The sequence below is a fragment of the Phytophthora sojae genome (genome assembly GCF_000149755.1).
Source record: "Phytophthora sojae unplaced genomic scaffold PHYSOscaffold_3, whole genome shotgun sequence".
Classification (NCBI taxonomy): domain Eukaryota; phylum Oomycota; class Peronosporomycetes; order Peronosporales; family Peronosporaceae; genus Phytophthora; species Phytophthora sojae.
The window spans coordinates 1,766,797-1,791,335 of NW_009258117.1; the positions used below are offsets into that span (position 1 = coordinate 1,766,797).

The 24,539-nt window shown below is 58.4% G+C and overlaps 15 protein-coding genes across 15 annotated transcripts; 6 read left to right on the top strand and 9 right to left on the bottom strand.

Moving 5' to 3' along the window:
- Positions 1-61: 61 nt before the first annotated feature.
- On the bottom strand, positions 62-681 carry PHYSODRAFT_312758 (hypothetical protein; the record flags this gene model as incomplete). Its single annotated transcript, XM_009524162.1, has 2 exons — positions 62-535; positions 616-681. The coding sequence occupies 2 exons, from the start codon at positions 679-681 to the stop codon at positions 62-64; spliced, it is 540 nt and encodes a 179-aa protein (XP_009522457.1).
- A 268-nt stretch (positions 682-949) lies between these two features.
- On the top strand, positions 950-2,155 carry PHYSODRAFT_558429 (hypothetical protein; the record flags this gene model as incomplete). Its single annotated transcript, XM_009524163.1, has 1 exon — positions 950-2,155. Exon 1 carries the CDS (start codon positions 1,058-1,060, stop codon positions 2,153-2,155), a length of 1,098 nt encoding a protein of 365 aa, XP_009522458.1. The 5' UTR covers positions 950-1,057.
- A 234-nt stretch (positions 2,156-2,389) lies between these two features.
- On the bottom strand, positions 2,390-2,975 carry PHYSODRAFT_285327 (hypothetical protein). Its single transcript, XM_009524164.1, has one exon. The coding sequence runs from the start codon at positions 2,885-2,887 to the stop codon at positions 2,525-2,527; it is 363 nt and encodes a 120-aa protein (XP_009522459.1). The 5' UTR covers positions 2,888-2,975; the 3' UTR covers positions 2,390-2,524.
- A 714-nt stretch (positions 2,976-3,689) lies between these two features.
- Positions 3,690-4,288, bottom strand: PHYSODRAFT_350444 (hypothetical protein; the record flags this gene model as incomplete). The annotated part of the gene is made up of 1 exon (XM_009524165.1): positions 3,690-4,288. The coding sequence occupies one exon, from the start codon at positions 4,286-4,288 to the stop codon at positions 3,908-3,910; it is 381 nt and encodes a 126-aa protein (XP_009522460.1). The 3' UTR covers positions 3,690-3,907.
- Positions 4,289-4,519: 231 nt separating this feature from the next.
- On the top strand, positions 4,520-5,401 carry PHYSODRAFT_327934 (hypothetical protein; the record flags this gene model as incomplete). Its single annotated transcript, XM_009524166.1, has 3 exons — positions 4,520-4,791; positions 4,886-4,958; positions 4,994-5,401. The coding sequence occupies 3 exons, from the start codon at positions 4,520-4,522 to the stop codon at positions 5,399-5,401; spliced, it is 753 nt and encodes a 250-aa protein (XP_009522461.1).
- Positions 5,402-6,568: 1,167 nt separating this feature from the next.
- Positions 6,569-7,165, bottom strand: PHYSODRAFT_285329 (hypothetical protein). Its single transcript, XM_009524167.1, has one exon. It carries the CDS (start codon positions 7,116-7,118, stop codon positions 6,717-6,719), a length of 402 nt encoding a protein of 133 aa, XP_009522462.1. The 5' UTR covers positions 7,119-7,165; the 3' UTR covers positions 6,569-6,716.
- Positions 7,166-8,254: 1,089 nt separating this feature from the next.
- Positions 8,255-9,462, top strand: PHYSODRAFT_254824 (hypothetical protein; the record flags this gene model as incomplete). Its single annotated transcript, XM_009524168.1, has 3 exons — positions 8,255-9,338; positions 9,396-9,416; positions 9,443-9,462. The coding sequence occupies 3 exons, from the start codon at positions 8,255-8,257 to the stop codon at positions 9,460-9,462; spliced, it is 1,125 nt and encodes a 374-aa protein (XP_009522463.1).
- Positions 9,463-10,879: 1,417 nt separating this feature from the next.
- PHYSODRAFT_327937 (hypothetical protein) lies at positions 10,880-11,749 on the bottom strand (the record flags this gene model as incomplete). Its single annotated transcript, XM_009524169.1, has 3 exons — positions 10,880-11,275; positions 11,311-11,383; positions 11,478-11,749. The coding sequence occupies 3 exons, from the start codon at positions 11,747-11,749 to the stop codon at positions 10,880-10,882; spliced, it is 741 nt and encodes a 246-aa protein (XP_009522464.1).
- A 231-nt stretch (positions 11,750-11,980) lies between these two features.
- On the top strand, positions 11,981-12,579 carry PHYSODRAFT_558443 (hypothetical protein; the record flags this gene model as incomplete). The annotated part of the gene is made up of 1 exon (XM_009524170.1): positions 11,981-12,579. One exon carries the CDS (start codon positions 11,981-11,983, stop codon positions 12,359-12,361), a length of 381 nt encoding a protein of 126 aa, XP_009522465.1. The 3' UTR covers positions 12,362-12,579.
- A 714-nt stretch (positions 12,580-13,293) lies between these two features.
- Positions 13,294-13,876, top strand: PHYSODRAFT_285332 (hypothetical protein). The gene has a single exon (XM_009524171.1). It carries the CDS (start codon positions 13,382-13,384, stop codon positions 13,742-13,744), a length of 363 nt encoding a protein of 120 aa, XP_009522466.1. The 5' UTR covers positions 13,294-13,381; the 3' UTR covers positions 13,745-13,876.
- Positions 13,877-14,244: 368 nt separating this feature from the next.
- PHYSODRAFT_380988 (hypothetical protein) lies at positions 14,245-18,021 on the bottom strand (the record flags this gene model as incomplete). Its single annotated transcript, XM_009524172.1, has 2 exons — positions 14,245-14,612; positions 17,592-18,021. Coding segments are annotated over 2 exons (798 nt in total), but the record flags the coding sequence as incomplete, so codon positions are not given.
- Positions 18,022-18,234: 213 nt separating this feature from the next.
- Positions 18,235-19,497, bottom strand: PHYSODRAFT_490462 (hypothetical protein; the record flags this gene model as incomplete). Its single annotated transcript, XM_009524173.1, has 1 exon — positions 18,235-19,497. A coding segment is annotated over one exon (1,263 nt), but the record flags the coding sequence as incomplete, so codon positions are not given.
- Positions 19,498-19,601: 104 nt separating this feature from the next.
- Positions 19,602-20,135, bottom strand: PHYSODRAFT_497142 (hypothetical protein; the record flags this gene model as incomplete). Its single annotated transcript, XM_009524174.1, has 1 exon — positions 19,602-20,135. The coding sequence occupies one exon, from the start codon at positions 20,133-20,135 to the stop codon at positions 19,602-19,604; it is 534 nt and encodes a 177-aa protein (XP_009522469.1).
- Positions 20,136-20,372: 237 nt separating this feature from the next.
- PHYSODRAFT_390438 (hypothetical protein) lies at positions 20,373-20,768 on the bottom strand (the record flags this gene model as incomplete). Its single annotated transcript, XM_009524175.1, has 1 exon — positions 20,373-20,768. A coding segment is annotated over one exon (396 nt), but the record flags the coding sequence as incomplete, so codon positions are not given.
- A 2,102-nt stretch (positions 20,769-22,870) lies between these two features.
- Positions 22,871-23,937, top strand: PHYSODRAFT_345333 (hypothetical protein; the record flags this gene model as incomplete). Its single annotated transcript, XM_009524176.1, has 2 exons — positions 22,871-23,746; positions 23,916-23,937. The coding sequence occupies exons 1-2, from the start codon at positions 22,881-22,883 to the stop codon at positions 23,935-23,937; spliced, it is 888 nt and encodes a 295-aa protein (XP_009522471.1). The 5' UTR covers positions 22,871-22,880.
- Between the last annotated feature and the right edge of the window lie 602 nt (positions 23,938-24,539).

A 24,539-nucleotide genomic window follows, 5' to 3' on the forward strand; every position in this document is an offset into this window, starting at 1 on the left:
CTAGACCAGACAATTGCTGTCGATAACATGGTTAAAACATCAGAAGCCAGCGGGACGACGCTCAGTCTTCCTTGACCGCGTCGAAGGCCTTGATGATGTGGTCCGGGGCCTGCACGAGCTCGATGAGCACGCCCTCTCCGGACAGCGGGGCCGCCTCGTTGCCCTTGGGGTGGATGAAGGCCACGTCGAAGCCCGCGGCGCCCTTGCGGATGCCGCCGGGCGTGAAGCGCACGCCCTTGTGCGTGAGCGCGTCCACGCACGCGGGCAGGTCGTCGACCCAGAGCCCGATGTGGTTGAGCGGCGGCACGTGCACCTTGGGCGCCTTGGCCGCGTCGATGGGCTGCATAATGTCCACCTCGACGGCGAACGGCCCGCGGCCGCACTGCAGAATGTCCTCGTCCACGTTCTCGCGCTCGCTGCGGAAGGACCCCTTCTTGGCCAGCCCGAACGTGTCCACCCACAGCCGGCTCAGCGCGCTCTTGCTGGGACCCCCCACGGCCACCTGCTGCAGCCCCAGCACGCGGAACGTCGAGCTCTGCGGCGAGCAAAAGCAGCAACGTCAGCCAGCACAACGAGAGCGAGAGAGATGGAGACTGACAGGCTACGGTGTCGTACGTTGGCGATATGCTGGTGGCGCGCCGCGGCGGCGCGCAGCAGGCGAGGCGTCTTGGTCGTCCACATAGCGGCGCAGGAAGCGGATGCAGACGCAATCTTTGAATTGTCAACTGCGACTTCAACATCGCGTCGTTCTTTGCATTAGTCGAATATCGTCCAATCAGCGCTGCCCGACACATTTCCATATAAAGACTTTCTACCCAAACGGACGATCGCCCCTCCCCAGATGGTGTCTTCTCCTTCGTCCTCGCACGTGCACGCCGGCGCCAACAGCAGCAGCAGCAGCAGCAGCGGGGCGACCGGCCGCTCGTCAGCAAGCAGAGACGCAGACGCCAGCTCCAGCTCCGCCACCGCTTCCGCCTCAGGCAGCGGCGCCAAGCGACAGCTGCCCGAGCCCGAGGTCATCGCGCTGAACGAGCTGCTGGACACGTTCCCTAACGAGATGGGCGACGCGCAGCACGAGGGCGGAGGCGCCGACGCCCAGAAGCGCCGCAAGTTACGCGCCGGGGCCGGCGCGGAGGCGGCCGCCTCCTACCAGCGCTACCAGCTGCGCCGCGAGAGCCCCAAGACGCAGCAGAACGAGGACGACGACACGGAGTCCGACAGCGAGAGGGGCAACAGCAAGCACAGCAGCAACAACAATGAAGACGACGAGGACGACGAGGGGGGCAACGACAAGGAGCCCAAGGACAAGGCGCTAGCCGTGCGCAGCGGCAGCGGGCCGGGCTCCAACTCGGGCTCGGCCGCCGGCAGACACACGAAGCTCACGGACCTGGAGCAGCACGTGCGCAGCCTGGAGAGAGACAACCTGCACCTCAAGCAGGCCTTGCTGCTGGGCAAGAACGCCGCCGGCCGCAACGCCGCGTTGGGCGGAGCCGCTGCGGCCTTGGGCAACCTCGGCAGTCTGGCCAGTCTTAGCAGTGTGGCTGGACTCAGAGGCATGGGCGCACTCGGCGCGCCTGTTGAGAACCGGGCCAATATTCAGAGGATGCTGGCCGAGAGGACCAAGGTCGTGACCGAGATGGTGGAGCAGCTCAACGCCGCGTACCTGAGTCTGGGAGACGCCTCCCGCGTGTGGCACGAAGACTGCCGCATTGGCGTCGGCGTGCGCGAGTGGGACGCGTTCGGCCGCCTGCAGACCATCAGCCTGTGGAACATGATCCGCTCCGTGTTCACGAGCATCGTCGTGGACATCGTGGAGCTGCGCCCGCACCTGCCCGACGGCGAGATGATCCTCACCAAGTGGCGCATTCAGGGCGAGATCGCCTCCGCGCAGCACCTGGAGCGTGTGTGCGCGTCCGAGGACTGCCCTGCCACCATGCGCGTGGCGCTCATGGCCATCAAGTCGTCGGACTTGACGTTCACGGTCACGACGTACGTCGTCTTCCAGGAACTGCGGATCGCCGAGCAGCACCACTGCTGGGACCAAGTCGGCGTGTTCAAGCGGCTCTTTGGCGGCGAGATCCCGCCCACGGTGCAGAACATGCTGGCCATCGACGAAGAGACTGCCGCTGGCCGCAAACAACCGCTCGAAGTGTGAATGAGCTTGTATTTATCTCTTGAAGTTGTTGCTCCCATTCGCCCAGCGTAGGTTGATAGTCTCACTACAGGTTTTGACTTGAAATGAAAGCCGCGTTACTCCTTTGTTGTGACAACCTTCGAAGTAGAAGGAGTGTCATGCGTGCGTCATGCTTCATCATGCCTTACGCGTGGATTGGCATTTGGCAATGAACTCACGAGGGATAATGCTCACTGCACAAATGATGATTTCTTTCAGTTGATAGTGTATTTGGCTTTTCATAGGAACTTTTATCTACATCTCGACGAGGGTGAACAGTATTCACGGCACTGCGTAAGGTATCAGTTGTGCGTTTGGGTTGGGTGGACTGCGGATCGTCCAGCCATCCTGTCACTGGTAGTGGATGCCCTCGCCGATGACGTCGAGCTTGTGCTTCTTGTACTGCTTCATCTGCTTGTCCCACATGCTGCGCGTGAGCGGCACGCTGCGGCCGGACACGCGGCTGGTCACGAGGTTCTTCTTGCGGAGCTCGGCCGGGATCTCCACGGGGGACTGGGCCACGACGTGGCGCATGCGGCTCATGCTGAAGCGCAGCAGCGGCTGCGGGTGGGCCTGCAGGATGTGCGTCTTGAGCTTCTGGGCCTCCAGCGGCAGCGGCGTCGCAACGAGCGGGTCCTCCTCGGGCCGCTTGTGCGCGCTCGAGCGCTGCTTGAAGAGCAGGTTGGACTTCTTGCGCGGGGGCAGCAGTCCCATCGCGGGTTGTTTGTTAAAGGGGGTGGAGGTGGAGGTGGTGGCGGGCCAGGCAGCCAGACAGCTAGGAAGGCAGGCGACTTGGGCTCAGCGTAGCCAATTCAATTGTGAGGCCGGCCCCGCCGTCGGCGTCGCGGTCTCCGTCGCCGTTCGTCCGCCACCACAAGGAAAAGTGGCTCCGTCTCTAGGTGTCATCCAAACATTCTTGCTGATGTCAAGCGGGCAAACATGGCGAAAGGCGTGCAACGCAATGGACACATCCAATCGCCTCCAGCTGATGAGCTCGGTCGATGATCAGGGGTCTCACTCTCGAGTCGACTCGCGCGTGCCGGTGCAGTGGCGCATCCCCCTCATGGGCCCTCCCTTGCTATGGAGATGCACCATGTGGAGGCCGAGTTTGGGAGGTGTTCTGGGATAACTTGGTCGCATTTTGAGAGGAAGGCTGTGAAGTAGCCGACCGTGGCGTCGATGAATGGAGTCGAAGGAGCTTCGTTTGGGCACGTTAAATGACGCTGCAGGAAGGAAGGCAGGAGGGGGGCGGACGTCGGCGAGGCAGCTCCGGCCTTTTTCGTCTACAGCACGACGGCTCCGACTCGAAGCTCGAGACACCAAGCCCTCTGAATCTGAAGAAGCGGCACGGAGATCTGCACTTGTCTGTTGGCGTGGAGGATATGTTTATGGTTGCTGCTGTGGCTGGTGGGGGGCGCTAGGCTGTTGCTGTTGCTTGCTGTGAGGAAGTGGCGTCTGCTACAGGTATTGGCGTGGTTAAACACTGGCTGCATCGGAACGACGACTTGGCCGAGTGGATACTGAATAAATACTGTATTGCATTGCATTGCGTCGCGTTCAAGCCCAAGCTTCCTGGCACTCTATCAAGTCTGAACGAGCTGGTTGCGCGTAGAAACTAGTTTTGGCGGGGCGGCTGAAAGGTTCTCGGCGCTGTACTCGTCGTCTCCGAAGGACGGCGGCGAGGGGGAGGGATATCTGACTGGAACGAAGGCGAGGCGAGGCGAGTGTCGGCCATCACCGGTACGTCACGTACTCGTCGATCATGTCCAGGTGCTTGGCTCTCCGCTTGCAGTTCGCCCACATGCCCATCGTCAGCGGGACGCTGTGGCCGGCCACGAGCGTGCGCACGGCGCGGCGGTCGTTGAGCGAGTCCGGAATGAGCACGGGCGGGATGGCCTTGTGCCGCATGTGGCTCAGGCTGAAGCGCGTGAGCTTGGCCGGGTGCGAGGCGAGGATCTTCTGCTTGAGCGTGCGCACGTCCTCGGGCAGCTCGATGGGCTCGGCGGACGACTGGCGGCGGAAGCTCGCGCGCTTCGAGAGGCCGCGCGGGGACTTGGCGGCGCGCGGCTGCGAGCGCTGGAGGCGCAGTGGCAGGATCTCCGGTCGCACTCCCATGGCTGCGGTGCAGGCGAGTTTGCTGGCTGGCTGGCTGGCTGGCTGGCTGGCTGGCTGGCGGATTCGAGGCAAGTTGGTGAATGCCAAGCTGCCGGGGCCGGAAAAAAGTGACGAGGCAGACCGGTTGAACCGATGGCCGGGCGAAGTTCCGAGCTCGGCTCTGCAAGCGTGCGCCAGCGGTCAGAACCGACCCGCGGACGGTGCCGGTGCAGCGCTACACTTGCCGAGAGTATGGGGGCGGGATCTGCCTGCTTGAATCTGTCCGTATTCCGCGTGGCCTTGGGGCGTGGCAGCGTGCGAGGCCTTGATTGGATGCCGGCGCATGGCTATGTCATTCTGAAGCGGCGATCGCTGCCGCAGCGCACGCGCGGTTTCACGGTGAATTCATCGCCCAGAAACCAGCCCAGCGCCGCCGCCTGGCTCCTTGGATGCTCGCCGTCGGCGTCGACGCGGCAACTGAACGCGCAGGCAGCGGAGCTTGGAGCTTCCGAGCTGAGCACCACGTCACGTTAGCCTGCAGTCTCTAACGTGAGTTGCGCCAGCGGAGACTTGTGTTAAACCAGCGCCTCGGAATCTGTCCGCATCTGTTGCCGGCAGCGAGCTCGCCGAGAATCTCGAGATCCGAGAGAGCGCTGCGCACGCGAGGCATTCGTTCGAATGGCTTCCGGCAGTGCGCTATCCTCTCCTGAATCTTTGCGTTACAAGACTCGCTCGCGCGCGCACAGGCACGCCAGCCAGCAGGACTCGGCCGCGATGGCGCCTTCATGGCGAGCGTCCGGCGACTCCATTCGTCTACGCCCGTTTCTATCTCTAGGGCTCGGGCTGCCTCGTCACATTGCTTCGTCGCATGTGGCGACCACGATGCTCCGGCATCGATGCCGGCCCAGCCGCGCGGGCCAATCCGAGGCCGATCCAGCATGGGCGCCGTCCTTTGCCGCGTTGAACCTGGCTGCTTGGGTTCGTCCGCCCGACGCGCGACGTGAGCGAGCGATTTGGCGCGCTTTGCGTCGCGCATTCCTGAAGATCCGTCGCCACGACGGCAGCAGTACGGGGCCGTCTGTCTGCCTGCCTGCCTGCCTGCCTGCCTGCCTGCCTGCCGCGGCGCCGCCGTAGACGCATCGCGGATAAGACGGGAGCTCGGTGTTGTGGCGCCACTACGCTCGATGCTTTCCCGCTGGGACGTTTTGCCTGGTGCGGCGTCGCGTGTGCTTGAACATCCACCACGAGGACCACCAAAACCGCCGAGAAATGCTGGATACGGCCTGAAAAAAATGAGGTCTCGGGCCTAGAACATCAAAGATACAACCGCCCGGTAGGGCGTCAACTGCAAGCAGAATCGAACTGCAGGGTCCGCCAAAAAGGCTTACGATGAATTATCTCCCTCGCGGGTTACTGCACTGTAGCTCTACGACTCGCAGACTGTTGGTTCTGTGAGGGCGCCGAGTCTCACGTAGCAAGAGTGCACGGGGCGTACCAAGCGAACCAACACTGCATCTCAGCAAACGAGCGCGCGGGGGGGGCTCGCCACCCTCACGCACTCGTGTGCTGAATTACGGTATTGGTACGCTTGGTAGGCTACGCGAACTCTCGCGCCAGTGGGCAGTCGCTGCGATTCATCTTCGAGTCGAGTGCGTATAGTACTTCATCGTTGCTTGGTCGAGAATCGATGCTCTTCTTCGTGGACCTTGGGATGCCTGACTCAGGCGGCGTGACGGGCTTCTGGTGTTGACTTCATGACGGCAAGTCCTGAAGTGAGGTTAGTCTGAATCATTCGCTTGGGTGGCTGATGGCAGGCACGGCTCATCCTATCACCGAGTTTACCAACCAGGTGGTGTACATCCAAACACGGTGATTGCCACTGTGCATGCTTTCCGTTGACCTGCTTTGCGCAACATGCTGGCCGAAAACCTAGGACGGCCAAGACCAGCGTAGCGCGCTAGGACCTGGTCCAGGTCGAAGCTTCGAGCAATCCAAAGGCTCGCAGCTTGAAGCTGCAAGGGCAACTTTCACAAAATACATGTGCGTCATTTTGCGCCGGAATGGTGCAACTGCAACGGCAAGCACCGGACTGCTTTTCGAAGCAGCAACACGCGCCACCGAGAATGGCTTCGGAGTGGCTTGAGGCCATCCTACGAACTTCAGCTGCGGTAATGACCGGTAACGTCAGCTACTGTACCAGTACCAGTACATGACGGGCAACATGAACGCTTGAAAACGCCCAGCCGATCAGTTAACTAATAACTCGGATACAATGGATCGGATTGCTGTGAAGCTTTTCTTGGTATTGTGGTTAAATATTGTATATACGGCCGGCGGCGGAACCGCTGCCGTGGGGGGTTGCTAGTCTATAGGCTGTGTCGCTCTGTGGATGTGTTGCTGCTTGCTTGCTTGTGTTGCTGGTTAGGCAGCTCGCGGACTGCCGCGAGTCTCACCGGAAGAGCGTGCAGTGCAGCGGGTAGGACTCGGAGATCTGCTCCATGTGGTGCGTCTTGCGCTTGGTGTTGTCCCACATGCAGCGCGTAAGCGGCACGCTGCGACCGGCGACGGTCGTGCACAGCGCGCGCTGGCTGTTCATCTCGCGCGGGATCTCGACGGGCGGCACCACGCGCTTGCGCATGTGGCTCAGGCTGAAGCGCGTGAGCTTGACCTTGTTGGTGCGCAGGATCTTCTCCTTGAGCTGCTGGGCCTCGGCCGGCAGCTCCACGACGGCCACGGGCTGCTCGTGGTGGCGGTGCCAGCGCGAGACGTGCTTGCCGACGGGCGAGCCCTGGCGCGGCTTGGTCACCTGCTCCTGCACGTGCGGCAGGTTGAGCTGAGGCTGCACTCCCATGGTGGCGGTGGGGTGGGGTAGCTGGGTAGCTGTGGGGCTTGCTGTGGTGCTGGGATGTTGCGGAATGGCCCCTCGCCGCCGAAAAGTGACGGGGCTTGAAGCCGAAGCGCGCGCGGCCAGTGTTGCCTTGACTGGCGGGCGGGCCAAGTGCAAGCGTGCCGCATAGACGTGCGAGGCGCCACGCACCACTGCGGTTTAGTATGCCGCGGGAATCCCAGGGGATTCGGGCCCTTGCGATCGTCTTGCGATACAGACAGCCCACCCCTCTCATACGCAGGATTGGAGCCGAGGGCCCAAATCTCACGATTTCCAGACCGCGCCTCGGCTTTGGGCGCGTGCGTAGTGCTCCGGAGCCGGGCGCCGGGGCTCGGCGAAGCGGGGCGAGCGTCGGCGACGTCGACGGCCAGCGCTCGGGCCGCAGAGCCGGCCGACTGTCGCACGCAGCCTTCCAATCAAGCCGACCGAAGACGCGCGCTGGCCGATGGCCAAACAGCTCAGCGGAGGGCGGCGAGCGTTCTCGTGGCCTGCGCACCAGCACGGCAGCACATCGCACCGGAACCAGCCAAACCTACCGTAACGTCAGCGCGGGCCGAGAAGAAGAAAAAGAGAAGTCATCGCAACAGCTTTTCCCGCATCACCGCTGCCGGCACCACCGATGCCAATGCACTGGCATGAATCATGGGCATGCTGCAGTTGCCTCGACTAACAGGGAGTGGAATCGACGTGGTGCTGGGCCAACGCTGCCGGGGAGGAAACGCAGGAGCTTTCCTCCTTGTCCGAAGCAAGCTGCGTTGCACAGCGTAACTCGTCCATCCGCCTAGAGGCAGACAGCGTGGGCGGCATGCTGGAGCATGACCACCAGGGTCGACACCTATGGCATTCCTAGCAGGCCCCTTCCCCCCACCCCCCGTAGATCTCTCTCCATGGGGCTGTATAATTGCCGAAGTAGACGCTAGTCTTCAACGGCTGCGGTGCTCCACGGCATGGCCGCCATGTGAGACCAGCTCCGAGCGGTCCATGCCCATGAGGCGTCACGAAAAGTACTCGCTAATTTCCCGCCTTATTCGTACTTATCCACTTGTTGGTAAAAAAAGAGGGTAGTACCAACCCGATAATCGGGCAGATTCACAACCAGGATGCAGATGTCGGCCGCTACGACGACGGACTTCTCGCCTGCTCCACATCCTGCACGTACCCCATGGGGCCCGGGCGTGGGTGTAGGCGGCGCGCTCTCCGCCACCTTTGCGCTGAGCTTCACCGAGAGCTGCCTCGAGGTTGAGCGGCGCCCGATCCCTCTGCGGTTCGCGTTGCGCTTCGCCGCTGCCAACGTACTGCCCAGCGCTGTGTGGAGCTCCGTCCCAGCACGTCACGTGGCCGCCGCGTCAGGCGTGCCATTGTCCACTCTTATCAGCGAAGCGGAGGTCTCGGGCCCGCGCTCTGTAGCTGTAGGCAAGCGCCTGGTGCTCATTAAGTCGGTGCGCGCGCTGCGGATGGCCGTGGGCAGCTACGGACTCGCTTGGAGTCTATGGCGCGTGCATGCGCACAGTGCTGATGGCAGTAATAATACTACAACGCACGTCGGGGAGAGCGTGGTGCGTCTCGCGCCCGTGAATTCGACGCTGTCCCGAACTTCGAGGCGTACGCACGGGGAGCAGCATTTCGTGACGGTCCCGGTGACGAAAGAAAGCTGGAAGCGGCAGGCGGTGAACGGGGCACTGGAGAGTGTGGACTGGGAGAAGGTCGGCATTGAGGCGCAAGTGGGCGATGAGGACGCGGAGAGGCTCAAGGTGAAGGTGATTGAGGTTGAGCTCAGTGATGCAGAGGCGACGATGGCGCTGGCTGGCAAGCTGAAGGCCAAGGCTGCGAAAGACGACGGCAGCTCGTTGTGCTCCGTGGCGGTGTTGCCGCCGTGTGGTCCGTCGCTACCAGCATCGATCACAGATTCGTTCGACGTATGCTTCAACCCGTTGTCGGCGGTGTTGACGTTTATCGCTACAGTGTGCCGGGCTCGAGGCGTTAGTCGCGTGATCCTCGTTGCGGATGAACAGGAAGGGAGCGAGGCTGGTGATGAAGTTTGCTCGCTTCATGTATCGACGTCGCAATTGGCGGCTGGACTGCTGTACCGGCATGGGATTTCCGCGAGTGTTTTAAAGCCGCAGCAGGCGGATCCGGTCGGCGAGCAAGTGGAAGGTCAGGAGGCAGCGGATTATCAAGAGGACAGTGAGTCGGCAGCAGTCTTCTTCGTCTCTGACCGCCTGACAACGGGACGCTCCACAGCACGAAGGCTGGCCGAGCAGGGTAAGTGTTGTTTGCTGGAGCTGCAGGGCGTAAGGCGGAGGTCTAAACCACTTTTGAACGTGTTTTACAGGCCTTCTCACACAGCAAAATGCCTGTTTCATTGTCGAAGAGAGCTTCTGTGGACAAAACGTACCAAATAACGATGTTCAAGCTCAATCTGCGCTACTACAGCGGGCTGTTTCAATGGAGGATGAGGGGTGCGATGCCGCGGAAGAGCAAGGAGAGATTGAAGTGATTGAGCAGGTGCCTACGGCAACGTACTTATCCATTGCCGATGTCAGCGACCAGACACTTCAAGGGATCCGCATGCTACTGCGACAAGATCAGAAGCCCGAGGCGATCCAGGCAGCATTGTATCAAGCGTACGGAACCCAGCGCGTGGTGGCGCCGCCCCGCTGCGATCAATTTTCAGACATGAACGTTTAGAGCTGTTTATTTAAACGCGAGCTTCTACTTGAAATCGACCCACTAGGAAATTGTGAACGGATAGATGTCTTGGTCTACTGTATTCCCGCCGCACCTGTATCTCATCACTTGGCTGGCAACGTGAATCGCCGGCGATGGCTCTGAAAATACAGTTGTGGTAAGTAGTACCAGTAAGTAGTTTGGTTGGCTGTGGGTTTTCAGCACTGAGACGCATCAAAATTTGTACTTGCACTGTCACCAACGTGCTATGGTGACAGTGCCCCGAAAGTTGGAGCTACCAAGAGCAAACGAAGTCTACTCACTCGATCGCCGGCACCACCAATCGAGTGAGTAAACTTGGTTTGCTCATGGTGCAAATGTTGGTTGATGCTACCACACTGGGGTCGTTGTACATGTAGTATAGCAGGCTTGGGCGATACGTTACTGTTTACCCGACGCTGCATTGTTGCCAACGTGAAGCAATAAAACCAGACACAAAAAAACGCTCCGTACTCACCCAAACAATACCGAAACACTCACTCGAAACGAAGAGGGACCGTAGCGACTGCCCACTGGCGCGAGAGTTCGCGTAGCCTACCAAGCGTACCAATACCGTAATTCAGCACACGAGTGCGTGAGGGTGGCGAGCCCCCCCCCCGCGCGCTCGTTTGCTGAGATGCAGTGTTGGTTCGCTTGGTACGCCCCGTGCACTCTTGCTACGTGAGACTCGGCGCCCTCACAGAACCAACAGTCTGCGAGTCGTAGAGCTACAGTGCAAGTAACCCGCGAGGGAGATAATTCATCGTAAGCCTTTTTGGCGGACCCTGCAGTTCGATTCTGCTTGCAGTTGACGCCCTACCGGGCGGTTGTATCTTTGATGTTCTAGGCCCGAGACCTCATTTTTTTCAGGCCGTATCCAGCATTTCTCGGCGGTTTTGGTGGTCCTCGTGGTGGATGTTCAAGCACACGCGACGCCGCACCAGGCAAAACGTCCCAGCGGGAAAGCATCGAGCGTAGTGGCGCCACAACACCGAGCTCCCGTCTTATCCGCGATGCGTCTACGGCGGCGCCGCGGCAGGCAGGCAGGCAGGCAGGCAGACAGACGGCCCCGTACTGCTGCCGTCGTGGCGACGGATCTTCAGGAATGCGCGACGCAAAGCGCGCCAAATCGCTCGCTCACGTCGCGCGTCGGGCGGACGAACCCAAGCAGCCAGGTTCAACGCGGCAAAGGACGGCGCCCATGCTGGATCGGCCTCGGATTGGCCCGCGCGGCTGGGCCGGCATCGATGCCGGAGCATCGTGGTCGCCACATGCGACGAAGCAATGTGACGAGGCAGCCCGAGCCCTAGAGATAGAAACGGGCGTAGACGAATGGAGTCGCCGGACGCTCGCCATGAAGGCGCCATCGCGGCCGAGTCCTGCTGGCTGGCGTGCCTGTGCGCGCGCGAGCGAGTCTTGTAACGCAAAGATTCAGGAGAGGATAGCGCACTGCCGGAAGCCATTCGAACGAATGCCTCGCGTGCGCAGCGCTCTCTCGGATCTCGAGATTCTCGGCGAGCTCGCTGCCGGCAACAGATGCGGACAGATTCCGAGGCGCTGGTTTAACACAAGTCTCCGCTGGCGCAACTCACGTTAGAGACTGCAGGCTAACGTGACGTGGTGCTCAGCTCGGAAGCTCCAAGCTCCGCTGCCTGCGCGTTCAGTTGCCGCGTCGACGCCGACGGCGAGCATCCAAGGAGCCAGGCGGCGGCGCTGGGCTGGTTTCTGGGCGATGAATTCACCGTGAAACCGCGCGTGCGCTGCGGCAGCGATCGCCGCTTCAGAATGACATAGCCATGCGCCGGCATCCAATCAAGGCCTCGCACGCTGCCACGCCCCAAGGCCACGCGGAATACGGACAGATTCAAGCAGGCAGATCCCGCCCCCATACTCTCGGCAAGTGTAGCGCTGCACCGGCACCGTCCGCGGGTCGGTTCTGACCGCTGGCGCACGCTTGCAGAGCCGAGCTCGGAACTTCGCCCGGCCATCGGTTCAACCGGTCTGCCTCGTCACTTTTTTCCGGCCCCGGCAGCTTGGCATTCACCAACTTGCCTCGAATCCGCCAGCCAGCCAGCCAGCCAGCCAGCCAGCCAGCCAGCAAACTCGCCTGCACCGCAGCCATGGGAGTGCGACCGGAGATCCTGCCACTGCGCCTCCAGCGCTCGCAGCCGCGCGCCGCCAAGTCCCCGCGCGGCCTTTCGAAGCGCGCGAGCTTCCGCCGCCAGTCGTCCGCCGAGCCCATCGAGCTGCCCGAGGACGTGCGCACGCTCAAGCAGAAGATCCTCGCCTCGCACCCGGCCAAGCTCACGCGCTTCAGCCTGAGCCACATGCGGCACAAGGCCATCCCGCCCGTGCTCATTCCGGACTCGCTCAACGACCGCCGCGCCGTGCGCACGCTCGTGGCCGGCCACAGCGTCCCGCTGACGATGGGCATGTGGGCGAACTGCAAGCGGAGAGCCAAGCACCTGGACATGATCGACGAGTACGTGACGTACCGGTGATGGCCGACACTCGCCTCGCCTCGCCTTCGTTCCAGTCAGATATCCCTCCCCCTCGCCGCCGTCCTTCGGAGACGACGAGTACAGCGCCGAGAACCTTTCAGCCGCCCCGCCAAAACTAGTTTCTACGCGCAACCAGCTCGTTCAGACTTGATAGAGTGCCAGGAAGCTTGGGCTTGAACGCGACGCAATGCAATGCAATACAGTATTTATTCAGTATCCACTCGGCCAAGTCGTCGTTCCGATGCAGCCAGTGTTTAACCACGCCAATACCTGTAGCAGACGCCACTTCCTCACAGCAAGCAACAGCAACAGCCTAGCGCCCCTCACCAGCCACAGCAGCAACCATAAACATATCCTCCACGCCAACAGACAAGTGCAGATCTCCGTGCCGCTTCTTCAGATTCAGAGGGCTTGGTGTCTCGAGCTTCGAGTCGGAGCCGTCGTGCTGTAGACGAAAAAGGCCGGAGCTGCCTCGCCGACGTCCGCCCCCCTCCTGCCTTCCTTCCTGCAGCGTCATTTAACGTGCCCAAACGAAGCTCCTTCGACTCCATTCATCGACGCCACGGTCGGCTACTTCACAGCCTTCCTCTCAAAATGCGACCAAGTTATCCCAGAACACCTCCCAAACTCGGCCTCCACATGGTGCATCTCCATAGCAAGGGAGGGCCCATGAGGGGGATGCGCCACTGCACCGGCACGCGCGAGTCGACTCGAGAGTGAGACCCCTGATCATCGACCGAGCTCATCAGCTGGAGGCGATTGGATGTGTCCATTGCGTTGCACGCCTTTCGCCATGTTTGCCCGCTTGACATCAGCAAGAATGTTTGGATGACACCTAGAGACGGAGCCACTTTTCCTTGTGGTGGCGGACGAACGGCGACGGAGACCGCGACGCCGACGGCGGGGCCGGCCTCACAATTGAATTGGCTACGCTGAGCCCAAGTCGCCTGCCTTCCTAGCTGTCTGGCTGCCTGGCCCGCCACCACCTCCACCTCCACCCCCTTTAACAAACAACCCGCGATGGGACTGCTGCCCCCGCGCAAGAAGTCCAACCTGCTCTTCAAGCAGCGCTCGAGCGCGCACAAGCGGCCCGAGGAGGACCCGCTCGTTGCGACGCCGCTGCCGCTGGAGGCCCAGAAGCTCAAGACGCACATCCTGCAGGCCCACCCGCAGCCGCTGCTGCGCTTCAGCATGAGCCGCATGCGCCACGTCGTGGCCCAGTCCCCCGTGGAGATCCCGGCCGAGCTCCGCAAGAAGAACCTCGTGACCAGCCGCGTGTCCGGCCGCAGCGTGCCGCTCACGCGCAGCATGTGGGACAAGCAGATGAAGCAGTACAAGAAGCACAAGCTCGACGTCATCGGCGAGGGCATCCACTACCAGTGACAGGATGGCTGGACGATCCGCAGTCCACCCAACCCAAACGCACAACTGATACCTTACGCAGTGCCGTGAATACTGTTCACCCTCGTCGAGATGTAGATTAATTAAAGTCCCTATGAAAAGCCAAATACACTACTTTATCCACTGAAAGCTATCACCCCTCGCCTGTGCAGTGAATTCATTCCGAAATGTCAACCCACGCGTAAGGCATGACCACGGGATTAAAGTGACTTTTTTTTAAACCAAGCGGCAATGCGACGCTAGCGTGAAGTGTTTGGGTAGTGTTCGTCCAACCAGGCCTGAACATGACAGATCAAGTGGTAATTCTCATCCTTCTCATAGCTGCGCAACGTTTCCCTGGAAGGCACATCACGGATGTTCTCCAGAAATTGCGGCGTGAACACATAGCTGCAGCGATCGTGGAGAAACAGCAGCGTCTCGAAGCTTTCCGCAGCGTCCTCGCTATCTAGGACGATGCCAATCTTGTGTCCAGGAAAGAGCGACTGCAGCCAGCACGCCACGTGGAATTGCTCACACTCCACAGCTCTATCGATTGCCACGACAGTGCAAGACTCCGGAATGTTTTTATACAGCCACTTGACAGTCTCCAGATGCCCATTCTCAGCTGCCAGGATCATCGCTTGGTCCGAGCACCCCTCGGAACGGTTGGAATGCAGCCACTTCACCACGGCCAGGTGACCAGAAGCCGCAGCTTTATCAATGGCGTCCTTCGTGCAATCATTCGGCCGGTTATGATGCAACCACTTCATGACATCCAGGCGGCCTCCGCTCGCAGCAGTGTCTATAGTACGAGCGTTGCCTTCCTGTCTGCAATTTTCTTGAAGCCACTTGAGTACGTTGAGATGGCCGCCTTCTGCAGACCAGCACATCAGCTTACCGGTACCAATATCCATAGGTTGACACCACTTCGCTCCTGCAGCCGGCGGCTTATCCAGCTCGTGGAAAAGCCTCAGGATCTCGACATACCCACTCTGGACAGTTGAATTGATTGCATTGGTCCATGCGTCGAGCCCGTACGAATGATGTTCCAGCAACCACTTGATCGAGCTTACTTGGCGTTTAGAGGTAAAAGCTGATAAAACTTCGTCCATAGCTCGACGAAATTGCTTCGCCCGAGACCAGATGAGTCCCTCATAGTGCCCTCCTTTGGCTGCAGCAGACAGGAGACAGTTGAATTCGCTTCCGTTCCTTATACGTTGGATTGCTTTATTGCCCAACGAGTGTGCCAGCAGCCACTGCAATACGGATAGATATCCATGTCGACATGCCTTCTTTAAAGCGCTGACCCAAGCTTTAACCCAGCACTTGTCCCTCTTTGGAAGAGGAGAATGCAGCTGCACAACGCTCTGCATGAGGTCCAGGCGTCCACTGTGGGCCAAGCTGCGCACCGTTAACGCAGCGCGGCGGCTATCAAATTGCAGACAATACCCGTGCTCCAGCATCTTCTCAGTCACTTTAGTATGCGGACAGTAATCAGCAAAGTCAAACATGCTTTGGCCAGTGGGTACTAGCCGCTCCGCGAGCTCAAGATTCCCAATACGCAGAGCGTGAGTGATGGCGGTCGCCTTCTCCAGTTGATTAAAGTGCATACCCGCGTCCAGACACTGAGTGAGTTGTCCATTCTCGCAGGCCCTCTCGATCGTCTTACCGTCCCACAAGGCGTCATCAGGATCAAAGCGCACTGAACATCCGACGTTCGAACCTGCGTCGTGACTTTTATCTCCACACCGATTTTCCCACAAGAATCGAAGCACGCACAAGTTTCCGTCCCATTTGGCTTCGTCGGCTACAGTAGCGGGAATCTCGCAACCCGAAAAATGCTCAAAGAGCCACTCCACCATCGGTAAATCCCCCCGACCAGCAGCTACTTCCAGCGACCTCGAGAACTGCCACCTGTGGTTGTGCGGGTTCGACCGTAAAAAGTTGCTCACGGACCACTCGACCGTTCTGTCAGCAGCGCGAGTAGCGCTATCACTCCAAATCCAGTCGAGTAGGACAGTAGACCCAAGCCGGCAGGCTTCATGGAATGAGAGGTGCCGAGGAGGCCCCAAGAAGCGAGTGATGACATTGGTGCTCTGCTCCAGCGCCATCATGGCTGGAGCGCATCGTAATACGAGGTACAGAGCAGTTAGCATAGCTCAAGTACGGGAAAGGGGGGAATGAATTGATAACCGTTGAAAGCCCGACAAGGATTGATCCAGTGGGTCAAGTTCAATCAATCCGATGAGATTCCTGAGAATTCTGGCGCTCTCCTCTCAAAACTCCCCTAATGGAGGAGATGGCCGCACCTGAGCCCGCAACCTGGGAGCACCACGACTCCATGGAGTTTCCAAAGGAGCTGCCAATGGAGCACAGCTACAAGAAGCAGTCGTTCTACGTGCGTCCGTGCTACCTCAAGTATTACGACATGGTCCTGGAGTTCCTAAGCAGAGATGCGGACGCAGTCACGATCACGGGGACAGCAGGTAAGTGGCCGATGATGTTTTCTTTAAATTGAACTCGATAGTACCTAACTAGGCTCTGCTCGTAGGCATTGGCAAGTCGGTCTTCTATGCGTACTTCTTCAAGCGCTACAGCTTCGAGAACAAGGACGCCACGGTCATCACCGCCTCGTTCGAGAAGGACAGGGGCAAGTCCAAGATGAAGTAGGTGGTGGTGTGGATCAATGGCCAAGTGGTGGCCCAGGCCTCGGGTGACAAAGCGCAGATGAAGGAGGTCATCCGACAAGCCGAGAAGGCGGCGAGTGAGGCCAAGACCAAAGTGATTCATTTGTACGACGGACCACCCACTTCGTGCCCTGCGGACGCTCCAATGGTGTGCTTTACGAACCCGGACGAGACGTGGTTCGCCAAGCTGGATATGTACCCCGACCGTCCGAAGCTGTTCATGCCGGTGTGGGATCGTGACGAGCTCCAAAATACCGTTGAGGAGCTGGAGCTTGAGATGGACCCTCCTGTCGCGGGGGTTGAGACCAAAGACGACGAAGAAGGACCCAAAGACGATGCTGTTATGATTGGCGAGCTACTCGACCAGCGTTTCCATCTCTTCGGCGGCGTGGCACGTGACTGTCTGTCCACGGACGCGAGCTTCGTCCAGGAGCGGGAGGCATGGCTGGAGAACACTATCGGGAGTCTGGTCGACGTGAGCGAGATGCTAGATCCCAACTTGCTGCGGCTCGGCCTCGTCCACTACATCCCGGACCCAAGCAACCCGAGAAAGTATACGACCGACAACGCGAGCTTGTTCGTGCGGCGCTCGATGGTGCAACACCTGGGGCAAATGTTTCACAATTGGAAGTAGATCTACTGCAAAGGATGAAGCCTCCACAGGCCTGGAGACGAGCGAGTTTTTTTCTTATCTTTTTTTATTTGGCGAACTAATGACAATGAAGTGGATGGCTGACTCGGTTTGTATCCTTCTCCCTCTATCTCGTGGTGGGAACGTTTATCTTTTTTTACGTGAATGCGATTATTTATCTTGCTTTCTTTTGCGCAAGAAACGCAATCAGGATTCAACATTATCTAGCGTGGCACATTCGGGTAGTGCTCGTCCAGCCAATTCTTCACATGGCCGATCAAGTGATAGTCCTTCCCCACCCAGCTTCGAAATCCCCCATCGGAAAGTTCCCTACGTAGGGTTTCCACAAACTGCGGCGTGAAGACGTAATTGCAGCACTCGTGAAGAAAGAGGATCCTCTCAAACAAACTCTCCGCAGGTCTGCGGAACATGCTCACAGAAGTGAGTCTTCCGTCACTGCTCACAACGCTGGTCTGAACCCTGTAGTCAGGAAACTTCCGCTGTAGCCAGCACGCCACACGAAAATGACCACCGCGCAGTGCCCTATCAATCGCATCGGACGTCCAAATCTCCAGCATGTTCACATACAACCACTGGACCATTCGGAGCTGACCTTCCTCAGCTGCCAAGCACATCGCGTCTTCCGAGCATCTCTCAGAGCAATTAGCGTACAGCCACTTTACCACCTCCAGGCGGCAACGAAGCTCTGCATTCTTCATTGCGTCCTTCGTGCTGCCCTCGGAGCGGTTCTGATGGAGCCACTTGACCACCTCCAGGTGGCCATTCGCTGCTGCTTCTCGAATGGCGTCCCCTGTGCAGCCCTCTGAGCGATTCTGGTGCAGCCACTTGACCACATCGAGGTGGCCTTCAGCAGCAGCAACATCCATAGCACTAGGCCCGCACTTTTGAATACGATTCGCTTGAAACCACCTGAGTACTTCGAGGTGCCCACCTTCCGCAGCCCAGTACATAAGATCCGAGCCCGGGTACGCCGGCCACGAATATGCTTCATTAATGCGTCTTCTCTTCGACTCCGCCCTCGTGTAAGGCGTCGACGAGTCCAGCTCATGTAAAAGCTTCAAAACCTCCAGGTGTCCATTCTGGACACTGGAAAAGATCGCGTGGTTCCATACTTCGAAGTCGTACATACTGTACGCATGGTGTTCCAACAACCATTTGATCGATCCCGCTTGGCCGTTGCTGATAGCAGTGTCCATAGGCTCCAGAAATTCAACGACGAGTCCTTGAGAGTACAGGAATTTCATCACGTCTGTGTTTCCTCCTTCAGCTGCAGCAGATAGAAGACAGACCCTCTCGTTCTTTATGCACTCACACACTTTCCACAACGGATGCCCTACGAGCAGCTGCACAACTGGAAGTTGTCCATGTCGACAAGCCATCTCCAAAGCGTCGATCCAGAGAGACACGCAGTACTCATGATGTCGTGGGAATCGAGAGTACAGCTTGGTAATGCTCTGCAGGAGGTCCAAGCGCCCCGCGCAAGCTAGAGGTGGCATCATTGACATAGCGAGACGTTTATCCCGCTGCAGATACCCACACTCGAGTAGCCACTCGATCACTTCAACGCGCGTGCAGCCAGAAACATAGTCAAATATGCTTCGATCTGGGGGTACAAGCTGCTGCGCCAACTCAAGTTTCCCAATATTCAGAGCGTGTTTGATAGCGACTTCCTCTTCTGCTGCCTTGAGACGCAAGCCTTCGTCCAGACACTGAGCGAGTTGCCCATTCTCGCATGCCATCCGGATCGTTTCATCCGTCCAACAGGAAGCACCGTCGTAGAAGCGTACAGAGCAACTTTGGCGATCAGTGTCTTGGCTTTCGGCTCCAGACTTGTGCTCCCGCAGGAAGCGCAGCACCCGCAAATATCCCTTCTTTTTGGCTCCGTCGGTGACGGTAGCGGGGGCCTCACAACCAGAGAAATGAGTAAAAAAACACTGCACCATGAGTAAATCTCCTCGATCAGCGGCTACTTGCAGCGATTTGGAGAACTGCCACTTGTGGTAGTGCGGGTCGAATCGTAAGAAGTTGGTCAAAGCCAATCCGGGTGTTCTGTCAACGGCGCGGGTACAACTGGCACTCCAGATCCAGTCAAGCAGCGCAATAGATCCGAACTGACAGGCTTTATGGAGTGGGAGGTTTGGCGGGGGTCCCAGGAACCGAGAGATGGCGTAGCTAGGGTCTCCATGGCCGCATTGAGACGTAGCACGAGGCGCACGATGGTGAGCATATTTCACGCCGGAGCTTCCTAACGACGGAGTAAGAGGTGAAGTGAAGAAAACCCTTTCCCGGAATTTGCTGGTTTTGAGTTTTGATCTAGCGGGAGTAATTTGATGTAAACTGCTGGTTAGAATCTGTTCAACTAATTGCCCAGCTATCCTAGAATTGATTCGTTCGGTCTTTGGGTAGTGTTCGTTCATCTAGTTTGTAGGCCGATGATCCTTTGGCTGAATGCCTTTCAGCAACAGCAACAAAACCGGTGGAAAACAAATAAAATAATACAAAAAACTGAAGAGGTGGGTGATCAGCACGTAACATCGATTGAGGCGCCTGGGAGATGGTTGATGGAGTACAGGCAGCCTTGGAGCACCAGACCAGCGCAGTCGGCAAACATGACACCGACCGTGTCGCCCACAGACACCGCTGCAAGTGCCAGCTCAACGTGACTCGGTGCGATCTCCTTCGACAGCAGCGTGTAGGCGTTCACGTAGACGCCGCCGCCGAGCAGTCCGATCACGAAACACACGACCAGCAACCCCCAGTTGTACCAAAAGTGCGTGGCCGCCACGAGAGTGAAGAACCCGAGCAGCAGCACCTGCAGCGCCGGCATGAGATACAGAATGGGCCGCGTAGCTTGGAACAGCACGCCGGAGGACCTCGAGAAGAACACTCCGGCTTGGTAGGCTAAGCCCGCGGCCGAGTAGAAGCTCGCGCGCGCGTCCTTGCTTTCAACAGGGAACCCGATGGCCGACCACACTCCCGTCTGCATGGTATACTCGGCCAAGTAGACTGTTGCCAGCGGGATAATGTATGGCCCCAGTGTCAAAATGAACTTCATCTTGGCTCGGAAGCTCATCGTGGACGCGTCCGTCAGCGTCGGCGTCGCCTGGTCCTCGGTCGCCACCTCCGCGTCCTTCCTCCTGAGCTTCAACTGGTCTTTCGTGGTGTCCAAGGCCACGGCCATGACCGTGACGGCCACGCCCGCGTCCTGCCCCGACGCCGCATCGGGGATCGGCATGTAGTGGCACGTCCTGGCCGGGGGCAGCCTGGACCTGTCCAGCACAAAGAGGAACACGAGCACATAGAGCAGCGGGAAGACGCAGGCGAGCTCGAGCGTGGCCTGGAAGCTGAGCCCGCCCCAGAGGTGCAGCAGCGCGACCCAGGCGTAACCGCCCACCCCGGCGAGCCCCGTGCCGCTGGACCAGCACGTGAGGCACTGCACGGGGCTGGCGTAGAAGGAGGTCATGGCCAGGAAGCTCGCCTCCATCATGCCGGACTGCAGCCCCGAGAAGGCCACGCCCAGCAGCTGCAGCCCCAGCGAGTGGCGGCCGCGCGCGACGACCAGGAAGCTCAGCAGCATCCACACGGCGCCCGCCACTGTGCGCTGGCGGTAGGACACAAGCTGGAACCAGTACGGGCCCGAGAGCTTGACCAGCAGCGCCGGGAAGATGTCGAACAGGTAGACGAGCCCCACGCCGCCCGCCGCGATCTCCTGCGCGCCCGCGATCATGACGACGTAGCCGAGGTTGTTGACGAAGCCCAGCACCCAGAACGCCACCAGGTTGCGCAGCGCCTCGCCGCCCTGGGGCTTCGCGTCGGCGGCCGCATCCATTTTCGACACACGACAACGTCCACTTCAACTGAGGTGTCGAATCGCAGGCTTTGACCAGCACACGCTGTCGATATCCGTGTATTACCTACCTTATTTAGTTATAATGGGGTTTTAGTTATAATGGGGAGCCAATCAGTGATCTTAATTCGTACAGCGCGATTGCCCCAACGCGATGTCGTGATTGAAGTACCGCATGTAATTTACGGCCACACCTCCCCCCGCACAAGTCAAAATGCCGAAAGGCAGAACGAGGATCACAGGCCCCGGGCGAAAACCGCCTAAGTCAGCCGTTCAAAATGAGAGCCCCAGATCGTGTATTGATGGCTCGGTGGATGAACGAGACGTGGAATGACATGGCAACGTCTACCATTTGCAACGGGTTCCGTAAAGCAGGGATTATTGACAAGCCCACGATTGATCGGCAGTGTGAGCTGCCTTCTCTACTAGAGGACGACGAGGGGGGAAGACGTGTTTGCATTGCTCCAGGCTGCAGGACTTCTCGATACGGAAGTTGGCATCATCGATCCAGACAATGACTTTGATCCGTAGGCAGAAATAAATTTCGTAATATATGTAGGTGAGTGAAAAGTTGGTAGTAATTTACTGGAGTGCCTGAGTTGTTGAACTTGGGTCGTCTGCTGCACACCTTCTACGAGCCCGAGCCCGTCAACTTCAAAAGTGGGCTCCCCCTAATACGAGAGCCAAAAGTCGCACAAAACGGGCTCCCTCATGATAAGTACGAGATCAAGGAGCCCTGGTTCGGGCTCTCCATCCAAATTTAGCTTCAAATCTATGACGGGCTCTTCATAGTAATATCTGATTGGCCAATTTTACCTAGACTTAAGGCGAGCAACTTCGCGTGATCGATGCGCCACGCTAGAAGATCGAGCTCAAAGATCACCACACTAGAAGATCTCGCGCCGCTCATATGTGTACAGCCGCTCCGAGGCCACCCCAGCGTCGCCGATCGTCCTTCCTTCCCCTCAAGGAGAAGCCCTCTTTCCTATGCCTTTTCAGGTTAGAACCTGGAGATACTTCAATGACGGCCAATCATCAGCGAGATATTTAACACAGGTGAGGGGGGAGCCCTTAACGAGGGCTCAAACAGTTCTGGAGGGCTCCTTTCACTTAACTTATTGAACTCAAGAGCCCAGGAGCCCGAGCTCGCGACTTTTTGGGTTCACCCAAGAGCCCAGGAGCCCGGCTCTCCCCAGGGCTCGTAGAAGGTGTGGTCTGCTGCAGGAAGCACTCACCCAAAATTGTACCACCCCCCATTATAACTAAATAAAGTCGGTAATAAATGGGGAAATTGCAATTTGGTCAGGAGTTTGACTTGGAATTTGCAATTTGGTCAGGCGTTTGCTAATCAGTCATGACTTCTGAAATTTAGAATTAAGACGGTCCTAAACATTAGATTTAGAATGTTTTAGATTGCTGATGAGCAATATGCTGGACTGCACCTGGTCTCGGCTAGCAAGCATTACAACATAAAGTAACTTTGGGTCTTACTCTCCATTACCCAGCATCTACCAAAATGGTAGGGCAGTAGGACGATCAGTGCTTGCTCGTGGGTCCTCAGAGAGACCCTGTAAATTGCAAGTAGCGACTCGTAGGCCACAAAGGCCGCCTGTCATTTGTCTCAGTATAGCTTAGCAGGAGGACTACCTCCTTGAGTCGGGAGATGGCTGGAGAGTCCTGAGCTAACAGCTCACGACACGAAACAACAGACGTACTAGCACATTATTGGAAGAATTGGTTCTAGTAGTGTATTCCAGATCTGGCGTGCCAATTCTAACTTTCAGAAGTCCTGACTGATTAGCAAACTCCTGACCAAATTGCAAATTCCAAGTCAAACTCCTGACCAAATTGCAATTTCCCCTTAATAAATCCGACGTCAACAAAAGTCTATTCTTGACAATTAGTGTGATCACCATACAAACATCAAGGTAACTCGCTATCAGCCAGGCCAGCATGAGCCGACACAGCAAGAATGGGACGGCCACGACGCACTTCACGTACCACGAGCGGGCGGCCGCGGGCCACGGCACGCTGAAGCGGCGCTTCGGGCGCGACGCGCAGCTGTCCTTCGGCGCGTGCTGCCTGTGCCTGGCCTCCACGCGCGGGCGCAGTCCGCTGGCGTCGCCCGCGGGCTTCGTCTACTGCAAGGAGTGCATCTACGCCAACCTGCTGGCGCAGAAGCGCGCCATCCAGGAGAACGCGGCGAACTACGTGCGCTTCGTGGAGGCGCAGGAGCGCAAGACGCAGGACGCGGCGCTGCAGCAGGAGCGCGACACGCTGCGCAAGGCGCTGGACGCGACCGAGGGCCACCACGCGACGACGGCTGTGTCCTCCTCCTCGCTAGAGCCGCAGGAGCGCGCCGCGCTGGCCACGCGCAAGCTGCAGGAGAAGGTGGACGCGGCCACGGACGACGAGCGGCGCGAGGCCATGAGGCGCACGAGCTTCTGGATCCCGGACTGCACGCCGTCGCAGGAGACGACGGTGGCCAAGCCCGACGCCAAGACGAGGGACCCCATGAGTCTCGACGAGATGAAGCTCAAGCACCTCCTGCCGCTCAAGTTCGAGTGGGACACATCTGACGACACGAAGGCCAAAGAGGCCCACGTGCTCTGCGCCGTGACCAAGAAGGAGGTCTCCCACCGCCGCGCCGTGCTGCTGAGACCGTCCGGCCAGGTGGTGCTGGAGAGCTGCCTCAAGGACATGGTGCTGCCAAGCATGACGTGCCCCGTCACGGGCCTCAAGCTGCGCAAGAAGGACATCGTGCACCTGCAGGCGGGCGGCACGGGCTACAGCGCGCACAGCACAGTGGAGGCCAAGAAGTACAGACCCACCATGACATAAAGATACAAATACGCTCGGGTTGGATGTAGTACGTGGTGGTCGGTTTGTTTGTTGGTTGGTTGGTGTTTCCCAAACGGTAACTCAATCGGAGGGGGAATTGTCGCTCGACTACGGTTCGTGTCCACGGTGGGGTTGCTCACGCTAGAGAATTTGGTTCGTGCCCACGTAGGGCGAGTGAACGCCCCCTAGAAGAAGTTGGCGGGTCCAGCGTGGGCAGCCAGGGATCGGAAAATAAAAATTGATATTGTAAAATTGTAATATTGTTGGGCAACAATATTGTATTGTAGCGATGTCATCAATATCCACTATTTATTGTCAATATTGTTCAGGAAGAAAAACTGCCCCTACCTTTTCTTACGATATTAAAGAGCACCATAAGCTAGTTGTCCTCTCCTTTTTCCGTGGCTGTTGCCTATTGAATACTTCTGGCAGCCTTAATAGCACTTCGCTGGTCATCAGACCCCAATCCATCGTCAGTACTTAATCGAGTCTCAGTTTTTTTCACGTTTCGCGTCGAGGGGTCGATGGCGCTGAACAACCGAATTAAGTATACGTAGACTTGCTCTCTTATCGAGCTATGGTTTTCTCCATGAGAATAGCCTTGAGGTCCGCAGGGCTGCACTTCTGTTTTCTTTACAGCCACGTAATGGCACCAACGTGTATACGTAATAAATTTGAGCAGATACTGCGACTACGTGCGAAAAGACTTCGTATGCGTGGGAGGGGAGACACTTAGACCTCAGAGCTGCAGCGTTACTGCGGTACCTACGT